Source organism: Solanum stenotomum, chromosome 9, assembly GCF_019186545.1.
Source record: "Solanum stenotomum isolate F172 chromosome 9, ASM1918654v1, whole genome shotgun sequence".
In the NCBI taxonomy this organism is placed as follows: domain Eukaryota; kingdom Viridiplantae; phylum Streptophyta; class Magnoliopsida; order Solanales; family Solanaceae; genus Solanum; species Solanum stenotomum.
In genome coordinates, this window is record NC_064290.1 from 15,204,508 (window position 1) to 15,231,589 (window position 27,082).

Here is a 27,082-nt window from a genome sequence, read left to right on the forward strand (position 1 = left end):
TTAGAGGATGAGCAGGGAACTGAAACAGAGGGAGATAATTTGTCACCTATATTCCCTAAATTTGGCCATCCAATTGGAAGGGAGAAAAAAAGCAAAGGCAATAATTTTCACATGGATCACCAGTTATGTGTTGATATACATCGTTATGTATTGCTTAATGCTGGAGATGAAAAAATGGAGACCTTTATCATGTAAGATCTGTCACTTTTATTATAAACTTCAATATTTTTTATATGATAAGAACTTTGAAACATGCTAATTTGAAACATGCTTGCTTGTAGGGAACATAAGACTGTAATTGACAATCATAGTAGATCAAATGCATAGATTAGAGCACAAAATCATAGTCAGGAATTTGGCAACTGGTTTAAGGATAAAGTTAAATCTGCAGAAGTGCCTGAACATTTACGACAACTCGCTAAAGGGCCTAATACTGCGGCAAAAAGATATACAACATATTTAATGAATGGATATCAATTTCATACAATGAAATGAGATAGTCAAGGTAAGACCCAGAACTATAGAGTGACTTTATCAGCAACGACTAATAGTTTTGCTAGTGCTAGAGACCAAAACCCCATTGATGGAGAAGTTGTCTATTATGGGGTTAGTCAAGATATTATAGAGATTGATTATTGGGGTTGCTTTAGTGTTGTGTTGTTTAAATGTGATTGGTTCGTAATGAAGTAGATGAATATAGATTAATTTGGGTATACTTCAACAAGTTATGCAATACTGAAGATCCATTTGTACTGGCATCTCAAGTGTATCAAGTTTTCTATGTAGAGGATCCAATTGAGAAAGATGTTTATTATGCAAGGACCAAATGGAATACATGATGTTGATGTTGATCTCAGATGGTCAAGAGAAGATGTACCTGGTGATGTCATTGATATGCCAACTCATGATCAACATTCAGAATATATGGAAGAAGATATGGACACATCAGAAGAAGATGAGGACTTTGATGATGTCGATTGGGATTGGATGGTGGCTGATGATTGACGAAGGGATTTTTCTTATATATCTCTATTGCATTTTCTTATATGTACTATTGGTTTGAAAGTCAATTGAAAGAATGTTGATTTTGCCTATTTTATTATTATTGTGTACTCCTGTCTTTTTGGGTTATCTAAATATTAAAGATTGCTTTAGTGCTTCATTTGCTGAAACGAGCTGAGTGATTTTGCTTTAGAAAGCCTATGTGAATCAGGTAGCAAGAAGTGGTGATTTTGATTTCTGCTTCACCCTTTCTCCTTTTTACTAGTTCATATTATTGCGACTGTAATCTTCTTTTCACTGATTCTGCTTTATCTTCTTGATTCTGTTGGGATGTCTAACTCCTTATCTTTATATCTCTATGTTTACAGCAAGCAATACTTGGTAGTCATGAAACAACGTGAGTCTTCAAGAATAAGGAATAAAGAAACAAGAGCAACTGTTCCAGCTGGAACACTCACATCTTTGGCGAATCAAAAGAAGTTATTGCTAGCTAGAAGAAGAAAGGATCTACTGATCAAAAAGCGTCAGCGTCTAACAGATAGAATAGAAGAACAAGATGTGCTAGAATCACACAATCCAGAGGCAGGAGTTCGTATACAAGCTGACTCAACTAACAATGTAGTGCAACCAGTAGAAGAACAACTCCAATTGAATTTTACTGCTCTTGAAGTAAATGAACAATGTGAAGAACAAGGCAAGAACATCCATATTTTATTTATAATATTACTTTTCTTTTTTAATTATAAAATCAAATTACAATACTACTTTGGAAGGGTTATCTTTATTTATGTATTATTGTAGACTCTTCCACTAAAAAAAGACAAAGAGGTCAAACAAAGATGTTATCTATACATGGAAGGCATGATCGTAAACTGATTGTACTGAATAAAGTCGGTCAGCCAGTTGGTCCTAGTAATGATGTCGTGAAAGAGTTGAGCAGCTTTCTCGGTACACTTGCTAGGAATGCGACCCTTTGTCCTCTTGATATAGAAAATTGGAAGTTGCTTGACACAAAACAGGATTTGTGGGATTATACCAAGGTTTGAAGTTTTCAATTCTCTGGTAAGTTAAATATATTTAACATTTATTGCACTAACTCAATGTCCAAATTTTCAGGAGAGATATGATATTCCAGAAATCGGAAATAGATGAACTTTAAAACCAATTCAAGAAGCTTGGAGAAGGCATAAATTTGATTTGAAAACACACCACTTTGATGCCTACGCTAATGATCAAATTCGGATGGAAAAAAAGCCTGATGATGTTCCAACATCTCAATTTAAGGAACTTCTTAAATATTGGAACTCAGAAAAATTTCAGGTAAGTCTTACTAGTTGGTAATACGAAATAAGAGTTATTTGACTCATCGATCTTAGGAAAAGATAAAAAATCTCCTTCATTTTAGTGTTTCGTGGGTCCAACTTCTTTACAATTTTATTTTAGATTAATTAAAGAAAGTTACTGATTTTACTTCTATATTGTGATTGATTCTAGTTTATCACTCCCTTAATTAACTGTGGCAGTCATAGTACTTGCTTAAATATGGTAATTGAACCTTTATCTCACTATTAAATTGATACTTCTGAGTATATAATATTTTTCTTAAATGATTGTTTTCTTTCCATCCTTGCTACTTGGTTTAATTATATGACAACTTTGGTAGTGGTTCAATTATGGTAAGTTGGGATTTATATTATCATTTTCCTTTCTGTCCTTGTTGGATCCGAGAACAACCTGTAATACATGTTTCTTGGTCGAATTTTATTCCTTATGGATTGAGTTACTTCTCTTTTAGTAAGAGAATATTGTGATTAGCTGATTTGGTGGTTATTTTTCCTCTTCATTTCCAAAATATTTTAAGCTATATAAAGAGCTCTTTTCTTCTGTAACTGATCACTGGCAGTGTCTCTTCTTTCTGGGAGACCACTGAGCTCTCAACTTTTTTACAGATCACTAGTCACTGGAAAAAAACTTTCCTCTTCTATAAAAATCACTTGATCATTGTGGAACTTCTCTTCTAGTTGTAGAAAATGTCAAAAGCCAATAGTGAGAATCGAAAAAAGTTGAAGAATCCACATACTGTTGGCAAGAAAAGCTTTGCTTTAGTTCGCAATGATTTGGTATGAGCTCCTGCGTAGCATTGAATAAAAACATATAGCATTTTAAAGAAGATGTTTGATATCCACTTTTAATGTGTACAGGAAAAAGAGAGGGAAACTAATGATACTCCATCACTTAAGGAATTTTTTGTGGTTACAAGAAAAAGAAAGCCCAATCGATCATACAAGGATACAGATGAAGATGCAACTAGTAAAATTGTGAGATTTCTATCTAATTTTTATTTTGTTTGATTTGAATTTGTTTTTTCATATTTACTCTTTATATGTGTACTTGAATTCTCTTGTTTTTTTTATAATAAAACTGCATTATAGGCTGATATGGAGAATATTGAAATGCAACAAAATGAAGATGGTAATGAGACAATTGATGCATTTGCTTCTGTCATGGGATCAGAACATCCAGGACGTTTAAGATTATATGGAAGAGGGGTTACAAAAACTACTTTGAAAGGGAAAGTGGGAAATTTTGAAGCCTCATCAAATGCAACAAATGACCTCGTGAAAAAGATGGAAGACAAAATGCTGAGAATGGAGGAAAAAATTGAGGAACAGAAGGAACAATTTGACCAACAAAAGACCACGATGAGACAAGAAATTGTAGAAGATGTCATAACAAAACTTCAACGTTCAGGCCTACCAATTGATGTTAATGTTTTGGCAACATTACTTGATGTTTCGTCAACATGAGAAACAAATATTCGCCCAATCCATCGTTTATCTACCAGTAGCAACAATCAAGGTTAGAATCCTCCTCCTTCTTCTTCATTTTCTTCTACTACTGCTTTTGCAGTTTCTTGTTTGGTTCATCTTCATTTATGACCTATTATGTTAATCTGCTTCTACTTCTTTTTCTTGTGCTACTACACTTGCAATCTTCTTGTATTATTGCTGGTGCAACTGCGATCATCTTTTTATTTTAATTGAAGTTGATATTATCGAGATTAGTGTTACTGTTGTTTGCATAGTTTAGGAGTATTGAACTAAACTTAAAACATCAATTGACTAAGAAGGTTTTAAAATGTGTGCTCAAGATCTGGGTTGATTTTAGGTGTTGTTGGTTTCTAGTAAAAGTATACTAACCCTATTTGTTGGTTTTTCCCTTTTGGTTCATCGTTTGTTGATGTATAGTGACCGACTTTGTTCTTGTTGTATTGCCTCTTTATGTAGCTCCTATTTGTTGCTCTGTCTTTTGTGTTTAACTGTTCTATTTTGATCAACAAATATCATGTTTATGACTGTGTAATCTTTCTAGTTCTGATTCTGAGGATTGTAATTTGTGATTTATCGGAATTTAATGTCTTTCGTCCTTTGGTGGGGAGAGCTTGAAAACTGTGGTAATGGATTGAGTTGTCTTGTTCAAGTGCAATGCTTGTAATGTAGTCAGCTAACTGATTTATTTCTGACTTAGTTGTTCCCTCTCAGCTTCTTCACCTGGTGCTAATTCTTCTAAGTGTTTACTGGCTGCTAAACTGTCCTTATCCGTGTACACTATTATAGCTATATATTTCAAGTTGTTTCCTAATAGGTTTGGCTCCTCCTTATGAACAGTTAGAGCTTCTCTATGTTAGTAGTATCACTTAGAGTCATGGTTTCCTGTGAGTTATTTTCATCATGACCCCTTTTATCTTTAATCTACTTGTTGTTCTTGAACAATTTGTCCTCCTTTGGTAAGTCCACATTATTGTAATTCTCTGCTCCCTTCCAAACTACAATATCAGTAACTTTGCATTTTTCTTTTTAAAAAAAGTGATGTGGTAGTATAGGTTATGTCCTAAAAGAGTAAAAATTAGGAGTTATGTGTCTTCTTTTCCCTTTTCATTTTTGAACTTTCTCTTTCCTAATTGTTGACCCTTTTGAAATTGTAGGTGAACAAAATGAGCAAAGCGGGGATGAAAGCAGTGAAGACGTTACTTAAAGAGAATTGGTTTATCTATATATCTACAAACATTCTAGCACTATTTTTACTTTTTGGCCTAATTTTTGTGAACTTAAATGAATGCTAACTCTTGAACATTATAGGACTATTTTTATGTTTGGGCTTAATTTTTGTGAACATCATGTATGTTAACTCTTGAATTGTAAATCAAGATCATGTGTTTTTATCTTTGAAATATGGATGCTACTAGTTGAAGTACATATTGATTTAATATTTTCATCATTGTATTATAGTTTATTTCAAAAATAAAGAATATACACAGTGCCTACAATAGCCTGCAATAACCATTAAAAAAGTCTATTGCAATAGCTTAATAACACTGTTGCAATAGTTTAGCAGAACCGTTGTAATAGCTTAGACCGAGCTGTATAATAAAGTTGTTGCGATATATCGTTTGCAATGGTTCGCAGCAGTTGCAGCAACCATTGAATAGTGTCGGCCTAGACTAAAGAATAACTGTTGCTATAGATAGTGTATTGCAACGGTTTACAACTGTTGCCAGAAAACCGTTACTATAGACATATCGCAACATGCTTATATGCAACACACCATCTTCTGTTGCCATAATGCAATTGCAACACTCTTTGAGTTTATGGCAATGAATTTTCTTGTGTTGCAACATACCTATTTTCTAGTAGTGCTATAAGTAGTTTTTATTAGGCTTAAGTCATCGTCAGACACTTAAAGTTGTCCGCATAATTTACTTAGACACCTGAATTGAGGCTTGTACCTATTGAACACCTCTACTCCTTCAGATTTGAACCATTTGAACAGTTTTTAGACAATCAGCTAAAAGTATAAAATGAGTGAAATACACTCGCGGTGATGTGGCAATTTAACAAATTAAATAAGAACATGTGTTATTTAGATAAAAAAAAATTATTTTGAAAACTAATGTGAAGGAAAATAAAATTACTTACTATTAAAAAAAGTTTAAAATAATCTCTAATTCCGACCGACCGACCCACCAAAACCCTTCCCCTGCTATCCCACTACCACATCCCTGTCCATGGACATTCATTTAGATTATTATTTTACTGATTCAATGGTAAAAATAAGAGTAAATTAGAGAAATTCACTTTGAAAAAAGCATCAAGGATAGACAAGAGAGCTCGGAAGATGAAGAAAGGTTAGAGTTAAAATAGGATTTATAATGATTCTGTGGAACTTCATCATTTTCGTCGTCGTCAGACTTGTTGTATTGAGTTTTTGTTCTTGTTCTTCTTTCTCCTGCGAGGAGTAGCCTTGTATGAGTGAAAAATTCATCGTCATCAGTCGGCAAGATCTGAATAAGCCCTTCGAGTTCCTTTTACCCCGCCATAAGTCTCACAAAATAAGAGTTAAGTTACAAATTTGTAAGTTTGTTTGCTTCCATAAATCAACAATATGACAAAGATCCGAAAAAAATAACAAGGGAAAAGAAAGAAATTCTTAATCATTCTAGATTTGAAGAAAAAACGAACAAGTAGCAACTTTAATGGCAAAGGTGGTGGTGATTCCTCAAAAGAAGAGAAAGAAATGGGTGTGATGGAGGTGATAATGAAAAATATGAAACAATAAAATGATATGATGGTTGGATAAAAAGTGGAAGAAGAAGAGTGTAACTGATGTATGATTCTGGCAGTGACGGTAGCTGCTACTTGGTGGTAAGGTGGAAGAATAATGGCAGCAAACACAAGGAGGAAGACATAGATTTTTTAATTTAAAAAAAAGTCTAATTTAGACGCTTTCACGCACTCGTTGTATGTGAATCACACTCAAAATGCCATGTAGGCAGAAAATGTTCAAATGGTTCAAATTCGAGAGGGTAGAGGTGTTCAATAGGTACAAGCCTCAATTTAGGTGTATGTGTGAATTATGCGGACAACTTTAAGTGTCTGTCGATGACTTAAGCCTTTTTATTAAAATATCTTATTATGATTTTTAGATAATGAATTATCTAGCTCATTATAAAAATGATAGTTTTGTGTCCAATTTATCTGTATTTTAAATAAGTTTTAGAACTAATGAGTATGAATCATTTTTCATGTTTGTTTTTTTGTTTTAAAAAAGAGTGAAGTATGTTTCCCAAAAATGTGGTCAATTTTGCAATTTCAATTCAAATTCCATCCAAAATTGATTTCCTGAAAATATCTAAAAATTTATGATCAATCGCTAGCGAAGTTGCAACACATTACGCTCTTCAATTGATTTAAATTTGGATTTGGGTTACAATTTTTTACGTAAGGACCATTGAACGTTTCTACTAAAGATAAGAAGTAATTGGGAATACTACATAACCAAGTAAACATAGCTACCATATATACATAACCTAGTCATACTTTCAAAGAATTATCTAACATGGTTATATTTAGGCAAATTTCTCATCTCTCTTCCTTTCTCGCTCGTCATTCTCCTCCCCCCTGCTCTATCTCCTCTAACGTTTCTTCTCATTCTCCTCTCTCTTTCTCTTTCTCTCTCTTTTTCTCTTCTATCACGTTCCCTTCTCAATCCCCCCCCCCCTCTTTCCTTCTCCTCTTACGTTTTCTTCTTACCCTCTTTCTCTTCTTCTTTACAATTCACTTAGTAAATCTTTCTTCTTCTTTCTATTCATTTTTATATTAATAGAAAACTCCATTAAAATTTTAGTTGAATTATATTTACCTATACATGTAGTTCTTGGTTTTCAATATTTTCTAGGTGGCTGTTGATTGTTGAATCATCTTTTATTAGATTAATGTGGATATATCAAAAAAAATTATTATGGGTTCTTGATTTGTTGTTCAATATTTGCATTACTATATTGAAAACATATATCAGACTTCGCATTTGAATCTTCTCTTCTTCTTAGATTGATATAACCAATTGTATCCATGTATCAAAAAAAAGAATATTGTATCGGTGTATCAAAAAAATTGATAAACTTATTATCAAACTAAATCATTTTCAATTGATACCTATTTATATAACCAATTGTATCTATGTATTCAAAAAATTGTACATGTATACTTGAAGATTTTTTATAAGATTGTATTTTGTATGAAAAAACTAATACTATTATATTAGAAAAATTGTGTATTTCTTTGACGGATGATACAATATTCAATCATTGTATCAATATTTTTTTCTTTTGTGTATCACAAAATATTAATATATATTGTATCTGTGTATTTTTTTTTAAAGGGTGATACAATGTATATCTGTGTATCTATGTTTCAAACTTCAAAGTTAATATGTGTATTTGTGTGTGAGATCGAGAGAAAGAGGAGACATGAGAGAAAGATTTGGAAGAGACAGAGAGAAAAATAAATTGTGTATATGTGTATCTTTCATGATCTGTGTATTTAAATTTCAATTGAGATACGGATTGTACCTAAGATAGTACTACTTGCTTGCCTTTCTCCTCTATCTCTCTCGATATCGTTCGTCATTATCCTCTCTAAAATTGTTACTATAAATAGTAATGAGCCAAACTATAACTAATATTCATAATTATTATCCAAACTATTACTATTTATGAAAATTCCTCATAATAGAATGACCATTTGATCACTTTTACTAATCAAAATTGGCTCAATTTTCATTTGTTACTCTAATTAGCCATTCAAGAAACAACATTTCCTCGTCTCTCGTTCTCTTGACCTGCAAATAGATGTGAAATGTTTGGATAAGGGGTAACAAAGTTTCATTAGTTCAAATGAGTTTTTTTGGTTTTCCACCCGGTGTTCGAAGCCAATATTGGAGCCTCGACTAAATTTGGATCGCGCATTGCAGGGTCTATTTGGGGTGACACTCCCAATAAGATTTTTTCCATACCCAAGTGTCACGACCCAAAAATGGACGTGATGACACTTGTCTTTTCCGACTAAGACAAATCAGCCTCAACCCAACGAAAACAAAAAAAATGCGGAAATATAAAGCAAGAACACGACAAAGGCAAAAAACTTTTAAACGATACCCCAAAACCCGATTGTCACATGTACAAGCCACTAATGAAATTACAGAATTCAAAAGATAAATACAAGTCTCATACTTTGTTTCTCAAGTAGAACAAAGCTTAAAAGAAAAGGGAAAGAGGCTCCGCCAGGATGACAAGCCACTACCTCTCAGATTCTTCAACGAGCCATCGACTGTCAGGAGAAGAAGAAGATCATACAGATCTGGGCTTGGAACCTACACAAGTGTAGAAGCAATGAGTGAGCACCAACAACACGGTACCCAACAAGCAACCTACTAAACAAAGCAACTAGCTAGAATTTAATACCCCTTACACTCCAACTGAACCTCCTCAAACTACAACCTGCACAAAAATCAACCCAACCTAGCAATTCTACAATACACGGCTCACAAAGCCCAATATTCACAGTCAACATTCACAATTCAACAATCAAACTAATCAAATAAGTCAATCTCAATGTCAACTAGTTTAGTTACACTCACTAGTACATCAATCATAATTAATAAATAAGTCTAGCATAAACATCAAAGGCATCAAGTCACAATAATCAATCTTTTGCCGGAACCATTTTCTGTCGGCACAATATCATTAGCCACAACCATTTTTCATCGGCTTTATATCAAATCACTAGCAGAAACCATTTCCTATCGGTTTTACATCAAATCACTAGCCAAAACCATTTAGTATTAGTTTTATAAACACTTGCCAAAAATGATCTCGATATCACAATACTCACCGGCAAAGACCTCGGCATCATAGCACTCGCTGACAAAGACCCCGACATCACAACATTCGTCGACAAAGACCTCGTCATCATAAATCATCACATGTCTCATCACGGTGTTCATAATCAATTCACACAAGCAATATCACACCACACGGAAGAGACAACAATTCATTCAACTCAAGTCCACATTCATGCTTTCAAACATTTCATCAATCAATCAACAAGGGTCACAATAAGGAAATTCACATCATCACGTTCAACACCTAGTCTTTTTCATTCCAACCCCATTTAAACTAGCCTTTTTCATTCCAACCCCCTTTTATTCATTTAAATGTAATAAGTGGACAATTTAAACCATTCACCTCATCCCTATTACTCCTAACACACAAGAAATGAAGGAAGTACTAGAATTCTACTAGAAAACAAGGTTTAGGAAGTCATTTGACTTAAATCAATCAAGAATCACTCCAAGAGCTGAGTCTTCCCCTTTCGAATGATTTCTAAAGCCATACAATCTATAATAATCAAGTATTCACAATCACTCATCGGAAACAATAATTCCCTTCATCAATTATATAGAGAAATGGGTCAATCAACTCAAAACTCAATTCCAAAATGGAAGTTTGAATTTGGGAAACAATACTTGAAATGATGTTTAAGGCTTTAGGAACTCATTAGTGAAAACCATTTCGAAAAAAGGATCAACACCACTTCAAAATGACCATTTTACTAAGTTCTTTGGTTCTTGAAGAAAACCCTGATTTTCTCAATTTTAAAGCTTGATTTGAATACATAAATAATAATAAGTAAATGAAGATTTAGAGTTAAGAATCGTTACCCAAAAGTTTCCCCTTGAAATTTTAGCCCAAATCGCCACCTTAAAGCTCCCAAAACTCAAAAATGCTAAACCTCTGAAATTATTTCAATATTAAACCATTGACATATAAGAGTTCCGAATGCAGGAAAAACCCTCTATGATGTCGCTTAAGCGACCATAGGTTCTCTTAAGCAAACCTTGCAAAAATTGGGGTCTCGCTTTCGCGAACCAGTCTTCACTTAACCGACCATCACTAAAGCGAGCCCTGGTTCGCTTAAGCAAGCCCTGGTTCGCTTAAGCGAGCCCTTTAAAAAGTCTGATCTTCACTTAAGTGAAACCCGCTTAAGCAGAAAGCCTATCACAAGCAAATCAATTATACTTGACATTTTGGACTCAATGGAACCGTCAAGATACGAATTCAAGGTCTCCTTAACCCAACATCCGTGAAAATTACAAGAAACTAACTCACATCTAAAAAGACTAAAACAAGTTCGGGACCTCTCAAAAATCAACCAAGACCTCATTTAGGCCTAAAATCATCACCCGAATCCAATGGAACTCTAAAATTCTGATCCGAGCATCCGAACCTTGAATGTTGACCAAAGTCAACCTAAAAGCTAAAATTCCACAATTTCACAACTTGGGACTTCAAATTCTCAAAAAGATTCGGAATCAAATTACGACAACTCTCATCAATCATATTTCACATTCCGGGATTGATGAAATCGACATAATTCCATTCTGACGCTTGAAATTTCAAAAGACACCAGAAACCACTTTGTTAACAACTTAGCCTTTCTAACTCAAAGCTTACCAAATTCTCAACTTTTAACTCAAAGTTCAAAGCCAACTTTTCAAAACTCAAACATAGAAGACTAGAGATCAATCATGGGAGGGAAAACGGTAAATTTTACGAAAAAAATAAAAAATGATTGACTGAGTCATTACACCAGGGTTCGAACCCGAGACCTTTGGTTAAGCGTGAAGTAGTCCCACCACTCCACCACATCGCATGACTATATATGAGTGAGTATTTATGCCATCATTTTTAATATGATACTATTCTCAATTGTTTATCACACATTTATAAACAAAACACCTCTTTGAAATCCAAAAGATTTCAGCTTTTCATCGAAGAGTTTTAAAGTTTAATTTTAAAATTTGATCCATAAAAAATGTAAATAGTCTTTTGAGTGAATAATGTATCTAAACAATCGAGCTGATTCATATCCAAAAATTTGAATTGTTTAAAGGAAGATTCGAGATGATGTCTATTGAAATCGACCATTGAAGAGCTTTGAAGCTCAAATTTTAAAATTTGACCTACCACAAACATGAATAGTTTTGAGTAAATAATATATCAAAAGACTTAAAACTCGAGATAATCTCCTATAGAGACTTTTAGAGGGGATTTGAGCTAGTCAGAATTGAAAAACAATTCATTTAGTTGAGGAAGATGAATTGCTGTTATGTATAAATATTGTATAACAGTGTATATGAATGTATATATATCTCTGATACATAGTTGTACATCATATATACATTGTTATACACTATTTATATAATATAAATATATTACATATCCATGCATATGATTTTGTTGATTTTTTTTTTTGTTGGCGGTATAGTTATGTAAGAATTTCGAGACACTGATGGTTGGTTTTCCCTTTAGCTAACCAATTTTAACCCAATTGTTATTTTACTATGAGAAATTTACCCCATAATAAAGTAAGATCTTATATTACTCAACGCACATTTGTACTTTTCCTTATTCATTGAACATATCAAGATCATTTTCTAGCAAATCTAGGAAAAAGGTCAATGTGCTCAATCCCCTTTTGTTTTTGAGATTTCGTTGTATATATGCTAAAAATATATGTTGTTTTTTTATAACTTATAATGTTTTCTTGTTGTTTCTACCATATGTAGCTCATCTTTTTAGGCTTTCTGACTAACGAGAAAATTAATATTTTCTTTTTCTAATTTTTTTCTCGTGTTCATTTTAGTCTATTTCTTTTTAGATTCGACGACTTTTGATGTCAATGTTATTGTGTTAATCTATATGCTCCAAGAAAATTGACGTCCTCATAGGATTATACAACGAGCTTATCTATAACACCTCAGATCTCAAAATGAAGAAAATCCTAGTTTTCAGAAAACTGGTGCCAGTACCAATGGAACTACCCACGGACCGTAGGTGGGCTTCCGTCGTTAAGGTCCAAATTTTTATGGTCTCTGATCCCATCCACGGTCGACCATTATAGTCCGTGGTTGGACCTACGCACCGTAGGTGAGGGTCAACAACTATTTAGAGGAAAATGGTTGTTGGGTCAATTTCAAACAGTCATATTTTTTAGCATAAAATGAATTAGGCGGCCCATGACCTATCAAATTAAAGATAATTGAATCCTCTTTCCAATGCCACTGAGTTTGCTAAAATCCAAGCTCAGAGTAAAAATTTATGCTCGTTTTAGTGAATCCCTGTCGGGTAGAGCATGAACAACGACCCCAAACGACGGTTGGTAGTTCAAACGACGGCCCGTCAGTCCTGTAGTAGATGACACTCGTCAGTTTTAAGTCGGGGTCGTTTTGGTTCTTTTCCCTATGCATTAGGCACTTAAACTACGTCGTTTGATGCCTAAACTACGTTGTTTTACTCAGTCTAAGCCTAATAACCTAGTCAGACATACCCATAATCCTCATTCTCCAAAAATCATCCAAACATGAAGCAAAAAGAAGAGGAAAAGTCGACCAAATCCCCCAAGAACAAGCAGCATTGTTCTTCAAATTTCAGCCTTGAAATCCAAAGGATTTCTCCGTAGATTTCGTCACCAAGTATATGGGATTTTACTAGTGGATTCCTTTCATCCACTAGGTCCCTAAAATTCAGTCAGTTCCTTGATTCTACATAGTTTGTTTAGGCCTAGGGTTTGTAAAATATTGGGAATTTTTTGTGATTTCAGCTGCTATATAATCCATAGTCTAAATAACATGTTTTCTTGGAAACGTTGCTTAAGTCCTTGTATAAAACTCAGAACCCTAGTTTGTATAAATTCTCTTAGTTCATGAATTATACTTGCTAGGTCAGTTAAACAGAAAATCATGCTTCAGATTTCAAATGTCACATTCTTAGTATATAAATGTTGTATTCTCAGTTAACATGTTAGTATTTTGAGCTATTCAGTATTTCAGTTACATGTTAGTCATATACATATTCAGTTGGGAGTAGACTTAGCACTGAGTTAGACTAGGGTTCAGCGTACCCTCATAGTCCCAAAACTACGTGCCCACGTAGGATTATAAGTCCTCTCTATTGGACATTAGTATTAGTGATCACGCCACAGTCATGTGTGGATATTTTTATGATGCAAATACTGGTGCTCAGGCATTTCGTTGAGATCACTTGCACTCGTAGACAACTTTTGGTGAGGCCTCCTTGCTTTCGCGGGACTCTATTTTCATATTTAGTTTTAATAGTATTTGAGGTTTCGTGGGTCTTGTCTCGACACCTATCTTGAACAGTAGAGGTTTCATAGGCAGACAAAGTTAGATGTTTCCATTGTTTTCTCCAGATGTTTTATTTAAGCTTATGAATTATGTTAGGTATTTCAAGACAGTGTCTTAAAGCTTTTCTTTAAATGTTTTAAATGCTCATCTATTTAAGCTTCTGCATATCTTATAGAGTCATGTAAGTCATAGTTAGCCATGTCAAGGGTCACTTGGGGCCAACAATGGTCTTCGAGTGTCAACCACATCCAGGGTATAGACTTGGAGCATGATATTCCTGATTCCGCCATTGCTTACCTGAATTTGATTCCGAAAAATCTTACGTACTCCTTAGTGTCTTAGCTAATAGAAAACCTAATTCAAGTTTAGACCTTTCACCCAATCCTTTCCTGAATTACCCTTGACCTATCTCGCTCAGATTTTGTCTTAGACTAGCCTAAGATGAAATTTTCAAGTCATTATTCCAAAAATGTTCTAGCACAATATCTTTCACCAATGATTTACTCATAATAACTGGGGATCGTTACAGACACAAAAGCCACATGGATAAGAATATAGTGGGCCAAACTATGTACCAAATAAGTCCACATGAAAATGATTAACAATATTCTTGTGTTACATCAAATAATTGTTTCATTGTTTCTGCATTTGGTTAATAAGCAACACCTTAAAACAATATCACCTTAATTCTCATTTCCCATCATAATTATAATATATTTTTTGTTAAATTTAGTTAATATTATTTTTAAAAATATATTGTTGTATTTTTCACCTTGTGAAGTGAGAATAGTTTTACTAATTTTATTTAAAGCCAAAGTATGCCTAATTTTTCTTTAAAATCTCTTTGTTTCCATCTATCAGACGTCACCAAAGATCTTTATTTGATTCACTGATTTTCTCTAGATATTTTTTTATTCTCTTTTGTTACCTTTCAACTTCCGTTATAATGATGCATAATGATTTTCTTTATTGACATCCGTTAAGCAATTTTATTTGCTCAACTAAAATTTTCAGCGAAAACTCAATAATATATTTCAAATTTAGTGGTTGAGAACAATGCTTTGAGGATAAACTACCCAAAAAAAAAAAAATGACAAAGCTAATATAATATAGTGTGATTTAAAAAAATTGGTGCACCCTATCATTTTTTTTTTAAGTTTGGATATCCTTAGTCAGATTTCTGGCTCTGTCATTGCTCACCTAAATCTGCTGATGAAAAGTCCTACGTACACCTTAATGTCTTGCTAATAGAAAACCTAATTCAAGTTTAGACCTTTCACCCAATTTTTTCCTGGATTGCCCTCAACATACCTCGCTCAGATTTTATCTTAGACTAGCCTAGGTAAAATTTTCATGTCATTATTCAAAAGTTTTCCTGACCCAATATCTCTCACCAATGATTTAGCCATAATGACCGGGGGATCGCTACAAACACAAAAGCCATAAGAATAAGAACATAGTGGACTAAACTATGTACCAAATAAGTCCACATGAAAATGATTAACAATATTCTTGTGTTACATCAAATAATTGTGTCATTATTTCTACATTAGGTTAATAAGCAACACCTTAAAGCAATATCACCTTAATTCCCATTTCCCACCATAATTATAATATATTTTTGGTTAAACTTAGTTAATATGAGATTCGTGAGGATGCGCAGATAGCATATGAATTCCCCATCAATTTGTTTTTGCAGTACTAACATCTATACTATGTATAACATTATTATAAGTAATTCTTTACTGAAAATACTTTTATTCCTACCATAGTTCTATTTTTTATTTGAACTCCTTTTGCTTTAGTACGGTCCGAAAGAATGATACAATTTTATATTTTAGGGAAAATGGATAATTATACCCTCGAATTATCGTAAATGGTATGTATATACCCTCCGTCATACTTTTGGGACATTCGTGCCCCTGCCGTCCAAAAACTACAGCAAATATACCCTTTATACTAACGGACATACACGTGTACTCATAATCTTATTCATTGACCGACAATTATTAAATATTGGATTGACGGATAAGATTGCGCCACGTGTCCCTATTTAGTCTTCTGTTGGAGTGAAGGGCATATATGCTCTAGTTTTTGGATGGCAGGGGCACGAATGTCCCAAAAGTATGACGGAGGATATTTGCATACCATTTACGATAGTTCGGGGTTATATTTATCATTTTTCCTTTATTTATTTAATCTTTAATGTCACGCATACAAAATGTCAGACATAACTAAGACCCTATCTTCTATATATGTGTACTTTTGGTATTTGTAAAAAAACAAAATCCCAAAGTTTGTATTCAATAAAATACCTCTATATATATAAAAAATTAGGAGGACACGTTTACAAATTTCTTATCAATGTTTTATTACACAAAGATTAACGTAGAATGTATTTTTATTTCTTATATGAGCAGACATAAGAGACATCACTCATACTGACGTTTTATTAACGTAGAATGTATCCCTTATATGAATAGACATCAATATAATGACCAAATATAGAAGACAGACTATATAGTGTTCAAACAACAAATAAAACATGAGGTATTTGAAGTAGACACACATCAATTCATGTTGACATGGTGATCATCAACAGCTTTGATGAGACTAACAATAAATTCCATCAAACTTATTAGTTCAGGCAGATCTTCATTTGGCCTTTCATATTCTATTGTCCAACACACCAAATCCGTATCGTCTTTCGCATCGATATGAAATGTTGCCTTGAAATTTTCATATTTATTCACTATATCTCCTTCATATTCTTTAAATGTGGTCATCTGTTTTTCCTCATCAATAGCTTCAATTATCTGCTTCGAAATCATCTCTTTCCCTTCTGTCTTACAAATAATTGAGTTAAATGAGAAAACAACAATAATAGAGTTAACATTTAATATGCAAAAATAATGATATATGCGTACAGTTCAAATATAATCGCTAACAAGAATTTGGTTCTTTTTACGAACTTGATGTCGATAAATCTGTGAATCTATAAATTTATTTCGGCCAATTGAACCTTCTCAAACTCTTTCTTTTTAAGAACCAAAAAGATTTGTGCCAAAATGACAGATGCCAAGGAGAACAAAAGTCCTTGGACATGTAATGGATCTTGAAGTACTATTTCTGCATCTCCCTGACCAAATCCGCCTACATTAGGATTACTCATTAATGGTTGATCAAATTTGATAGATTCGCCCCCGGAAACAAGAAATTCAAATCGTTCCAATGCAATCCACTTTGGAGATGACAAATAACCAATACTTCCTCCATTCCTATTTGCTTGTCAAATATTTTTTCTAATTTGATATTTCTTTTTACTTGTAATTTTTGATAATTCAAGAAAGGTAAATTTTCTTTTTCCTATCATTCCCTCAATTTATTAACATTAAGTTAATGTCTTTGAAGAATGTGGTGGGTAAATATATTTAGGACCCTATCAATTAATAGGGGTAAAATGATAAATTCACTATATCAATCATTATTTTCTTAACAAGTGTCTAAGTCAAAATTTGACAAGTAAATAGCTAGGGACGGAGGGTGTATTAAATAGTGTATTTCATCATTAGAAACATTTAATATCATCAAATACTTCTTGTACTTCGATTTCTGTTATTAGATGTTTCTTATACTTTGATTAGTGTAGTCGTTGCTTTGTGGTGTATTCACTTTTATTAATTATTTATTTTTCTAGACTGATTTGGACTATTTTTTTAAGCCGACGATCTATCAGAAATAAATCTCTCTACTTTTTAGGTAGATATAAGGTCTGCATATATTCTAAGTTCTCCAAACCCCTCTTTATGAGACTACACTGGATATAATTATGGTGTACGAAAGTTACTAATAATATTAGCAACTCGGAGAGTTAAACGCCAAGATAGTTTAAGAAAAATGATTTCATCAACGGAAAGTTATTTTTACCTTCTGATCATGGAAATATTTTTAAAAATTTCTGATAATTAAATAGAGTACTAAAATGACTTTATCATGATCATGAATATTTTTTAACTTACCATGTTTGTATGTCCATGAAATTTTGGAGCCAACGGGTCCAAAGACACCTTCAAGAAGTTCACAATCTTGAATATGCATAGGGCACATAGTAGAGACATGGTGTGGTTTATGTATAAAGACATCATGAAACACATCCTTGTTAGCCTTCACTTCTATTTTGGCACTCAACACTGACTTTAGACCCATTTCTATATAACCAAATACTACTAATTAAAGGTTTACAAAGCAAAAGGAAAATTATATTCTAGAGAAGAAATGTTGATCCTTTATAATGATTATTTAGCAACATATAGACTAATATAATGTGAAGTTGAAGACAAGGATGTTCAAGGGCAATTTTGTCAATTATCAAAATCTCAGCTTAGGGTGTGGTTTGTATAAAGGAAAATATTTTCAATGAAAACAAGTGATTTTTTTTACTTATTTTCTAGGTTTTGGTAAGTAAGCAAGAAAATATTAATTATCTCAAAAGCATTTATATATTATCTAGCAAAATATTGTGTTTGGTCCAATTTTTTCTTGCTTGTAGGGATGGCAATGGGGTGGTGCGGGGCGGGGGCGGGGGTGGAGCAGGTTGAGCTTAACCCGCAAAAATTTTAATCTTCCCCGCCCCGCCCCGCATAACATTATTTTTTCATTTTCAATCCGCCCCGCATAGATCCCCTTTGCATGAACCCGCGCCACATACTTTTTTTAATGTTTTCTTTTTCTAGTTAAATTTGATACTAAAAATAAAATTCATAAAAATAAATTCATTTTTCATTAAGTTGTATTAATTTAATAGGCTATTGACTTAAAATTTTATTTTTAGAGGTCAATTGAAAAACATGTAAGAAATTGAATTATTTTTTATTGAACCATTTTCATTTACTATCTTGAATATTTTAGTAGCTTTAAAGAAATTATCTTAATAAATAATGATCTATCATTCTTATAACATGTAAAAAATTAAAATTAAATTTATCCTCACATAAAATCACATATACCCGCAACTCACCCCGCCCCGCATTCGTTTTAAAAAAAACTCACTTTAACCTGCCCCGCATCCCAGCAGCCCCGCACAACCTTAAACCCACCCCGCCCCGCATAGTCTTAAAGCCACCACACCCACATCTGCCATGTTCCATTGCCATCCCTACTTGTTTGGTTGGTAAAATATGTTAAAAACATTTTCTCTAGAGAAACAAGATCCTTAAAAATGAGAAAAATGACTTCTCTAGTGAAAGTAAGGAAAACAAGTCCATAATGACATTCCAAGTTTATTAACTCTTCTCCACCCATTCAAATTCCCTACCCCTTGATCATCCACTCCCCGAACCTTCACTTCCTACCTCATTCTGTCCATATATATAGTATTTAATTTGCTAGATAATGTATAAATATTTTTGAGATAATATTTTCTTACTTACTTACTAACAAAAAGTAAGTAAGAAACTGGCTTATTTTCTAGGAAAACATTTTTGATGAAAAATTATTTATTTTCCCACCAACATCTAAAAATTTGGGGACATTTCTTGTCTCAAAAGGTTATTTCTTGTCTATCAGAAGAGTTTGAGACTTTTTGAGTTGTGTGGTAAAATAGTTCATTGTTTTTTTTTAATGAATGTATCAAGTCAAAACGTAATAAGTAAAAGTAAACAGAGAAAGTACTTATCACTTTTAACATATCAACAAAAAATAATTATTTTTTCTATATTTTAACCTTACCGTTAATTACTTATTCTCTAAATTATCCATCAAGATATAATACTAACCATCCATTAGTATGAGTAATGTGGTAAAATAGCTATGGTAATCATTATCCTTTTAATAGATATGCTAAATCTAAATATGACAAGTAAAGGTTAATGACAAAAGTATTTTATTGTTCCTTGAAATTTTCTCTATTTGTCATGTTTACTGATGAAGATAATTAATTTAATTTAAATATTTATTATTTTTAAAATCAAATTATAATTCATTAATATTTTTACCTTTTGTCTTAAAAAATATAAAAAGAAACTAATATCATTAAAAAGTGAAATCAATAATTAAATATAAATAATTTAATTAAAGAGCATAAAAAATAAAACATAATAAATAAAATGAACATATGAAACAATTAAAATTATAGTAAACTAACACTCTGTTTGGATCATTGTTACTCATTGTATTGTATCATTACTATACCTACAACGTTTGTTTTGATTGCTACTTAAAATGTATTGTATTGTTAAATTTCGTTGTTATGTAACAATGAAAATTCCTATTTTATGGAACAACCGATTTGGTGTGTTCCCATTGTTACTTAATTACTTTTTCCAATTATATTTTTACATAATATTTCAAAATACTATTTTAACCTTTACCTTATATTATTTAATTCTAGTCAAACCTCCTACCCTAGAATAATTGAGAATATTTTAGTAAATTTATAAATTACAATACAGTACGATACAATCAAACCAAACAATTAAAATGTTATTAAACAACAACAAACAATATAGTCTAGCCAAACATTGTATCTACCATACAGTACAAATACAATAGAGTACAATACAATATAATACATTATGAAACAATGGGTAACAATGATCCAAACAGAGTATAAGAGTCTTAGTGTCTTACTAAATTTTAAAATAGTAGTTCTTCTGTTATAATTTTTAAAATTTTGTGAATTAAATATTTAAAAAGGAATAAGTATTTCTTTCGGTCCAATTTACTAAATTGATGGTAAAATATTTTATACTTTAAAATTTAATCAAATCAAAATTTAACTAATTATAATATATTACTTATTTTATATTTTGAGTTATCTCATAATACTTAATATTGCTATTCTTTACTTTCAAAGAAGAAATTAAGAACGAAAACACATAAATTAATACATTGATCATATTCTGAACATATAACTTATATAATTAGAGAAGCAAATGAATTTAAGTAGATTAATATTTACAAAGAGATGACACAAATGGCAAATGCATAATTGTAATTTATTTTTAAGAAAATTGCATAACCAATCAATATATAAGAACATATTCTGGAATAAAATAAAAATATTAGGGCCATTAATTAATATGATATGTAACTTAATTTAATTTATTATAGATAGAAAATTTTAAAAAGAATACACGTGCGATTTGATACTATATCTATTATCGTTTTCTATCGTAATTATTTAAAAATATTAAAAATTATTTTTTCTAAAAAAATAATAAATATCTATAAATATATTTAAAATTTTAATATTGAGCTCATAGACTATAATTGAGCCCATAGACTGGCCTTTTGGGGATCGTTTGGTAGAGTGTATAAAAATAATGTTAAATATAGTGTATTAACAATGCATGTATTAGTTATGCTTGCATTGATTGTACATAGATTATTTTATGCATTGTTTGGTTTGATGTATTAAAAATAACATGCATTGCATAAAAAAATTATTTACAAAGATACCCTCCACTATTATGATGCAAAAAATATAAAAAGAGGTTTTGAGGGGCAACTGGGTCTTTAATCATGCTAATGCATGCATTAAAATCATTACATTGCTAATACCTTGAAATTCATAGTATTAATAATACACACTTTAACACACAATAGAGTGTATGACTAATATAAATATTAATTATATATAAATTAAAAAATAATACCGAATAAGATACTGATAATATACAAAGCTAAAATATGCATTATTTTTCGGAAAAATTACAGAAATCCCGCCTTTTAGTTTACTTATTACCATTATTCTCTATAAGTTTTACAAATCTCCAAAATCCCTCATTTTCGCGCATCAGATTAGTGTATCTCGCGCATCAAATTAGTGTATCATGTATAAAATGTACATCAGATTAGAGTATCATGTATAAAATGTAATGTATCTTACTTAACGATTAATGTATCTCGCGCATCAGATTAATGTATCAGCGCTTATATTATTGTATCTGTTTGAGAGATTTCTGTAATTATAAACTTTGAAAGGATAGATTGTAATTTTACCTTAAAAGTATGTGATTTTTGTAATTTGCCCTTATTTTTCCTAATAAACTCTATTAATCTACATTGTCTAGTATAGGCTAAAGGCCTATTATTACGCGTTGTGTTTTGCATAACAATTATTTGAAAGGGGATGTGATGTTTCAACCACTTCTACTAGTGGTAGGATACTATTTTTTCCCAAAAGAAACGTGTATGATTAAAATTGAAGATCATTTGAATTTTGAAGTGGTTGGATACTAACTACCCCTAAATTCGGTTAGTTAAAGATAATGATTATATTGAATTTATATTTGAAGATAAGAACACTTGTATTATGATGATCAAATATTAATTTCTCGATACTTAAATACTTGCTTATGATAATAATGAAATAACAGAAAATGTTATGAATATATTCATATTATAGTAAATGACTATCTTGGATATCGTGTTGTTGGTACTCACCCTTGTCTCAACACTCGTGTAGGTGTCGAGCCCAGACCTGTGTGATCTCTTCCTCCTTCTATTGATCTCGAGGCTCGTCAAGGACTTGAAAAGGTAGCTACTTGTCATTCGACGAACCCTCTTTTTCCTTTTCTTATACTTTGTTCTATTTGAGAAACAAAGATTGAGATTTATTTCTTGATTTCACACTTATGTATGTAGTGTCTTGTACACATGACAACCATATTTTAGAGGTTTTAATAGAAGACTAAGTTTTTTGCTTTGTCTTGTTCTTATTTTTACTATTTTATGTTTTTCTTTCGTTTTCGTTGGATTTAGGCAGACTTGTCTTGGTGGAAAACACAAGTGTCATCGCGTCCACTTTTGGGTCATGACATGACGTTAGTCACAGTAAATATAAAACTCTCTAAAACCACCCATAATCACCCAAGAACATTTTGTAGAAGAGAAAGGGCAATCTAGGGTGAATTTTGATAGTTTTTCATTAGAATTTTTTGAAAAAGCGAGCAATTCGATCCCCCTACCTTGCTATTCTAATTTTTGACCTTAGATGCTGTAATATCAGTTTCAGCATCAACAGAAAAAAAGGACTGATCGACCGCCGTTCAAGAGAGATCCCGAAGGCTCGAACTTTTTGCTAGCTTTTTATGGTCCTAAGAGAGGGTTTGGGTTCATCTTAAGGTGGGAAAAATTCAAGTTTATCATAATTTTACGGTGTAAGACTTTAGGTTGTTATAAACATATTAGTTCTTGATTTATTTACCGTAATTCATTAATGCAACCAAGAAATTGGTAGCTTTAGGCGAATTAGAAAAATGACTTTTGTAGTAAAAGTAAGGAAAATAAGTTCATAAGTGGAATTTTAAGTTTATTATCTCTTCTCCATCCATCCAATATCCCTATCCCTTGATTATCCCACTCCCCACCACCCCCGAACCTCCACTCCCTACCTCATTCTGTCCACATAGTATTTTGCTAGATAATATATAAATAATTTTCAGATAATATTTTCTTGCGTAACTACTAATAAGAAATAAGTAAGAAACTCACTTATTTTTTAAAACATTTTTTTATGAAAAGTATTTTCTTTCCCACCATCATTTAAAAATTTGGGGCCATTTCTTGTCTCAAAAGGTTATTTCTTGTTTATCAGAAGAGTTTGAAACTTTTTGAGTTGTGTGGTAAAACACTCCATTGTTGTTTTTTTCAATATATTTGTCACTTTTAATAGATCAAGAAAAAATAATCATCTTTTTAATAGATATGCTAAATTCAAATATGACAAGTAAAAGTGAATGGAGAAAGTATTTTATTGTTCCTTGAAATTTACTTTATTTGTCATGTTTACTTAAGATACTTAATTTAATTTATATATTTATTATTTTTAAAATAAAGTTATAATTCATTAATATTTTTAATTTTTCTCTAAAAAATATAAACAGTGAAATCAATAATTAAATATAAATAATTTAATTAAAGAGCATAAAATATAAAACATAATAACAAAATGATCAGATGAAGCAATTAAAATTATTGTAAACTAAGGGGTCGTTTGGTACAAAAATTAATAGCACATGGATTAGTAATGCAGAGTTGTCACTACCCAGACCGTCGTGATTGACACCCACACTAACCCTCCGGTGGGAGAACCGTTACTACGATCCAACCAACCAAATTAAAGGAAACTAAAGCATTTTAAGATACGGAAGCAAGTTTAAATGTCTAAAGGAAAAATAGGGAGTTCCATAAACTCTGAAAGTCTAATAAAAATAATTGTGTAAATAATGTCTAGAACCTGAAAGTCAATGTACCAAAACTCTAACAAAGAATCATAAGTCTAAAGAAAAGGGGTACAACCCCAAAAGCTAAAACAACTGATCATCTAGAGTACTAATCTAAGTCCGAATAGGATGGACTGAGCAAAAAGAGAACTAATGGCAGCCTGGAAGAATTGGCTCACCCTTGAATTCGATAGATCACTGATCTCCTAAACGAGGTTTGTCAGTAGCCGCCTGAAGATGACATGTACTCAACAAAGAAAGAGCAAGTGCAGTATCAGTACACAATCACAGTGTACTGGTAGGATCACACGACTATTCCAGTAAGCACAACATATATCAGAATCACAACAAGGTAAATATGACATGTACATAATATATATACACATTGGTTATCATTTTAGAGCAACATACGGTCTTCCAATATCAATTATCATTAGAAATGAACGTAATAATCACAAGTAGATACGCAACACAATTCAATGGTCCTTTCACGGAATCTAATTCAATGGTCCTCTCATGGAACCCATACCCAAACTATTAGTGCACCGAAATGTGGTACCCGATCCAAGTTAGTGTGTCGAAACGTGACACCCGTTCCAATATGTATGTCGACACGTGACAGCCGATCCTAGTTATTGTGTTGGAACGTAACACCCGATCCATTCAACAAGCCACAATCACAGTGTACATTCTCAAAATCGTACAATCAAGTGTTGATTCATGGCATACAATCATTCATTTATACTCATTTGCATTAGGTGTGATCAATAGTGTAACATCCGTATACATACATATATTACAATGAAGCAATTGCTAGTATAAATCACACAAACAAGAAATCAAACCATCACCTACCTCGAAAATAATCTTGAATCTTCCTAAGAGACTTGATTATTCCCTTTTCGGATCTGTTCCGCATGTTATAGGTCTACAAACAGTCAATTCAATACGAGGATCAATAATTAAGGTCTAATTTACCCGGATTATGACAAACCCAAACCTAAGACCCAAATTATGAACCTAAGGTGTAGCTAGGGCTTTTCCCCACCATCCAATTTAGTTCAAACCCCCCAACAATATATAATCAAGATTTCACGTTCTACAAATCAAAAAATGGATTTAGGGAGTGAAAATCTTACCTTTGGCACCGAAAATCATGGGAAACTATCAAGAAATCACATGGGGTTGTCTCCTAGTTCTCAAGAACGAAACTTGCAGAAAATAACGATTTTGATGTTTATTTCCGACTTAAGTTGTGACTATCCCGTTATGGCATCCCCCATCCCGCCACAACGACCCCACCCTAGCGGGTTGCACGAAAACAGTGAGTCAAATTAAGAGTTTCAAACCCCCATTTCATAACACACCTTCAACCCATGACACTCAGAAACTACCCGATCACGCTAAGATCAGTTTCATGAGTTCTACTCATCCGAATTTGATTTCGTAAAGTCGTACGGATTTCTTAACGTCTTAGCGAGCTACTAATGTAGTCAAATTCATTATTAGGTCTCTCATTTACTACTAGATCTTCCTAGAACTCACTGGCTCCGATTTCGTTCAATTCTGGACTAGGCTAGGAAATTTCCAAATTACTACTCAAAAGTTTTCTGGCCCCAATTCTTCCCCATTGGCTTTTCCCTAACGACGGAATCGGGTCGTTACATTAGATACTAATTTACCCATCACTCGTCCCCGAGTGATCAACTAGAAAAGACTGGCTAAAGTAAGGGTAGAGTAGGATCTGAATCGTCGATTTACTGGGGGTACTTGTATCACATGTCGTTAGCTTCCGGACATCACGATCAAGAATTGAAACTAGTTCTTCCTCATACAATGCCTCAATGAAGTCACCTCAATACTCAAGTGATAAATATTGTTGTAAGTAATCTTACTAACAACAAAAGCGATTCCTAATAGCCACCACAGTTGATCGTACACACGTCTGCAACATGTTATCAAGGACCTTGACATAATCATCAGGACAAATCCTTTCTCACATAAGCATGATAAACTTCTAAATCAATACTCGCTACAATTAGAAGTGAACTTGAACCAACCAACACACATTCTTAATACCCAAACAATCATAGTTCTTATCAACATCTCCATCTCACAACATAAATTTCCATGAGCTTAATGTTGCTCCCCAATATATACGCAAGTGTACATGGTCGCGCAAGTAATATAGATTCTTAAAGAAACGAGTTATCGTTTCTAAGGGACATATGATCAATTTATAATCACTTAACTCTACAATTAAAAGTAAAAAGTAACTTTTTCAAGAGTTGATGGTTTATTGTTTATCTACTAATAATTATGCATTAATTGAAAGTAACTAATTGTGAACGACTTTGATATAATGTTTCAAGCAAGTTAAAGGCAATTATAGGGCTGCAGCATAAACTGAATATCATGTATCATATTATTGGCTTAGAATTAATTTCAGTTGTCAAGTTACTGGTTTATAGGGTTGATGATATGATTCGGGTTATACACCTCTCGTCGCCTAACCTAGTTAGCTATCTAACTACATCGTTGAGTGGGGATAAATAGACTAACTGGCGAGCATTTATATTTCATCCTATTTCGTAACCAAGCAAGATGTTCGTCTGGGCGTCACTCCTGAACACTAATCACCTCAATATAATGGGTGGACCGAGCTCTCTATATTCTCTGGTCTATCTAATCCCTCATCTCTCGATTTTAAGATTAGACAATAAATTTATCTTATGGTGCGCAAGAATAAAATACTAAAACAAGAATATAGAAGTAACTTATAATGACAACCAAGAGTTAATTGAACAAGC

General features: G+C 32.5%; 3 protein-coding genes across 3 annotated transcripts in view; 2 read left to right on the forward strand and 1 right to left on the reverse strand.

Moving 5' to 3' along the window:
- LOC125876796 (oligouridylate-binding protein 1-like) overlaps window positions 1–27,082 on the forward strand; it is a 377,725-nt gene that overhangs the window by 129,400 nt on the left and 221,243 nt on the right. The gene's annotated exons all lie outside the window — the stretch shown is intronic.
- On the forward strand, window positions 1,390–3,809 carry LOC125877309 (uncharacterized). Its single transcript, XM_049558641.1, has 6 exons — window positions 1,390–1,696; window positions 1,804–2,042; window positions 2,161–2,322; window positions 3,030–3,122; window positions 3,204–3,320; window positions 3,435–3,809. Exons 1-6 carry the CDS (start codon window positions 1,390–1,392, stop codon window positions 3,807–3,809), a joined length of 1,293 nt encoding a protein of 430 aa, XP_049414598.1.
- LOC125876819 (MLP-like protein 34) lies at window positions 16,419–18,317 on the reverse strand. Its single transcript, XM_049558080.1, has 2 exons — window positions 18,066–18,317; window positions 16,419–16,888 (listed from the first exon to the last, which is right to left on the reverse strand). Exons 1-2 carry the CDS (start codon window positions 18,250–18,252, stop codon window positions 16,617–16,619), a joined length of 459 nt encoding a protein of 152 aa, XP_049414037.1. The 5' UTR covers window positions 18,253–18,317; the 3' UTR covers window positions 16,419–16,616.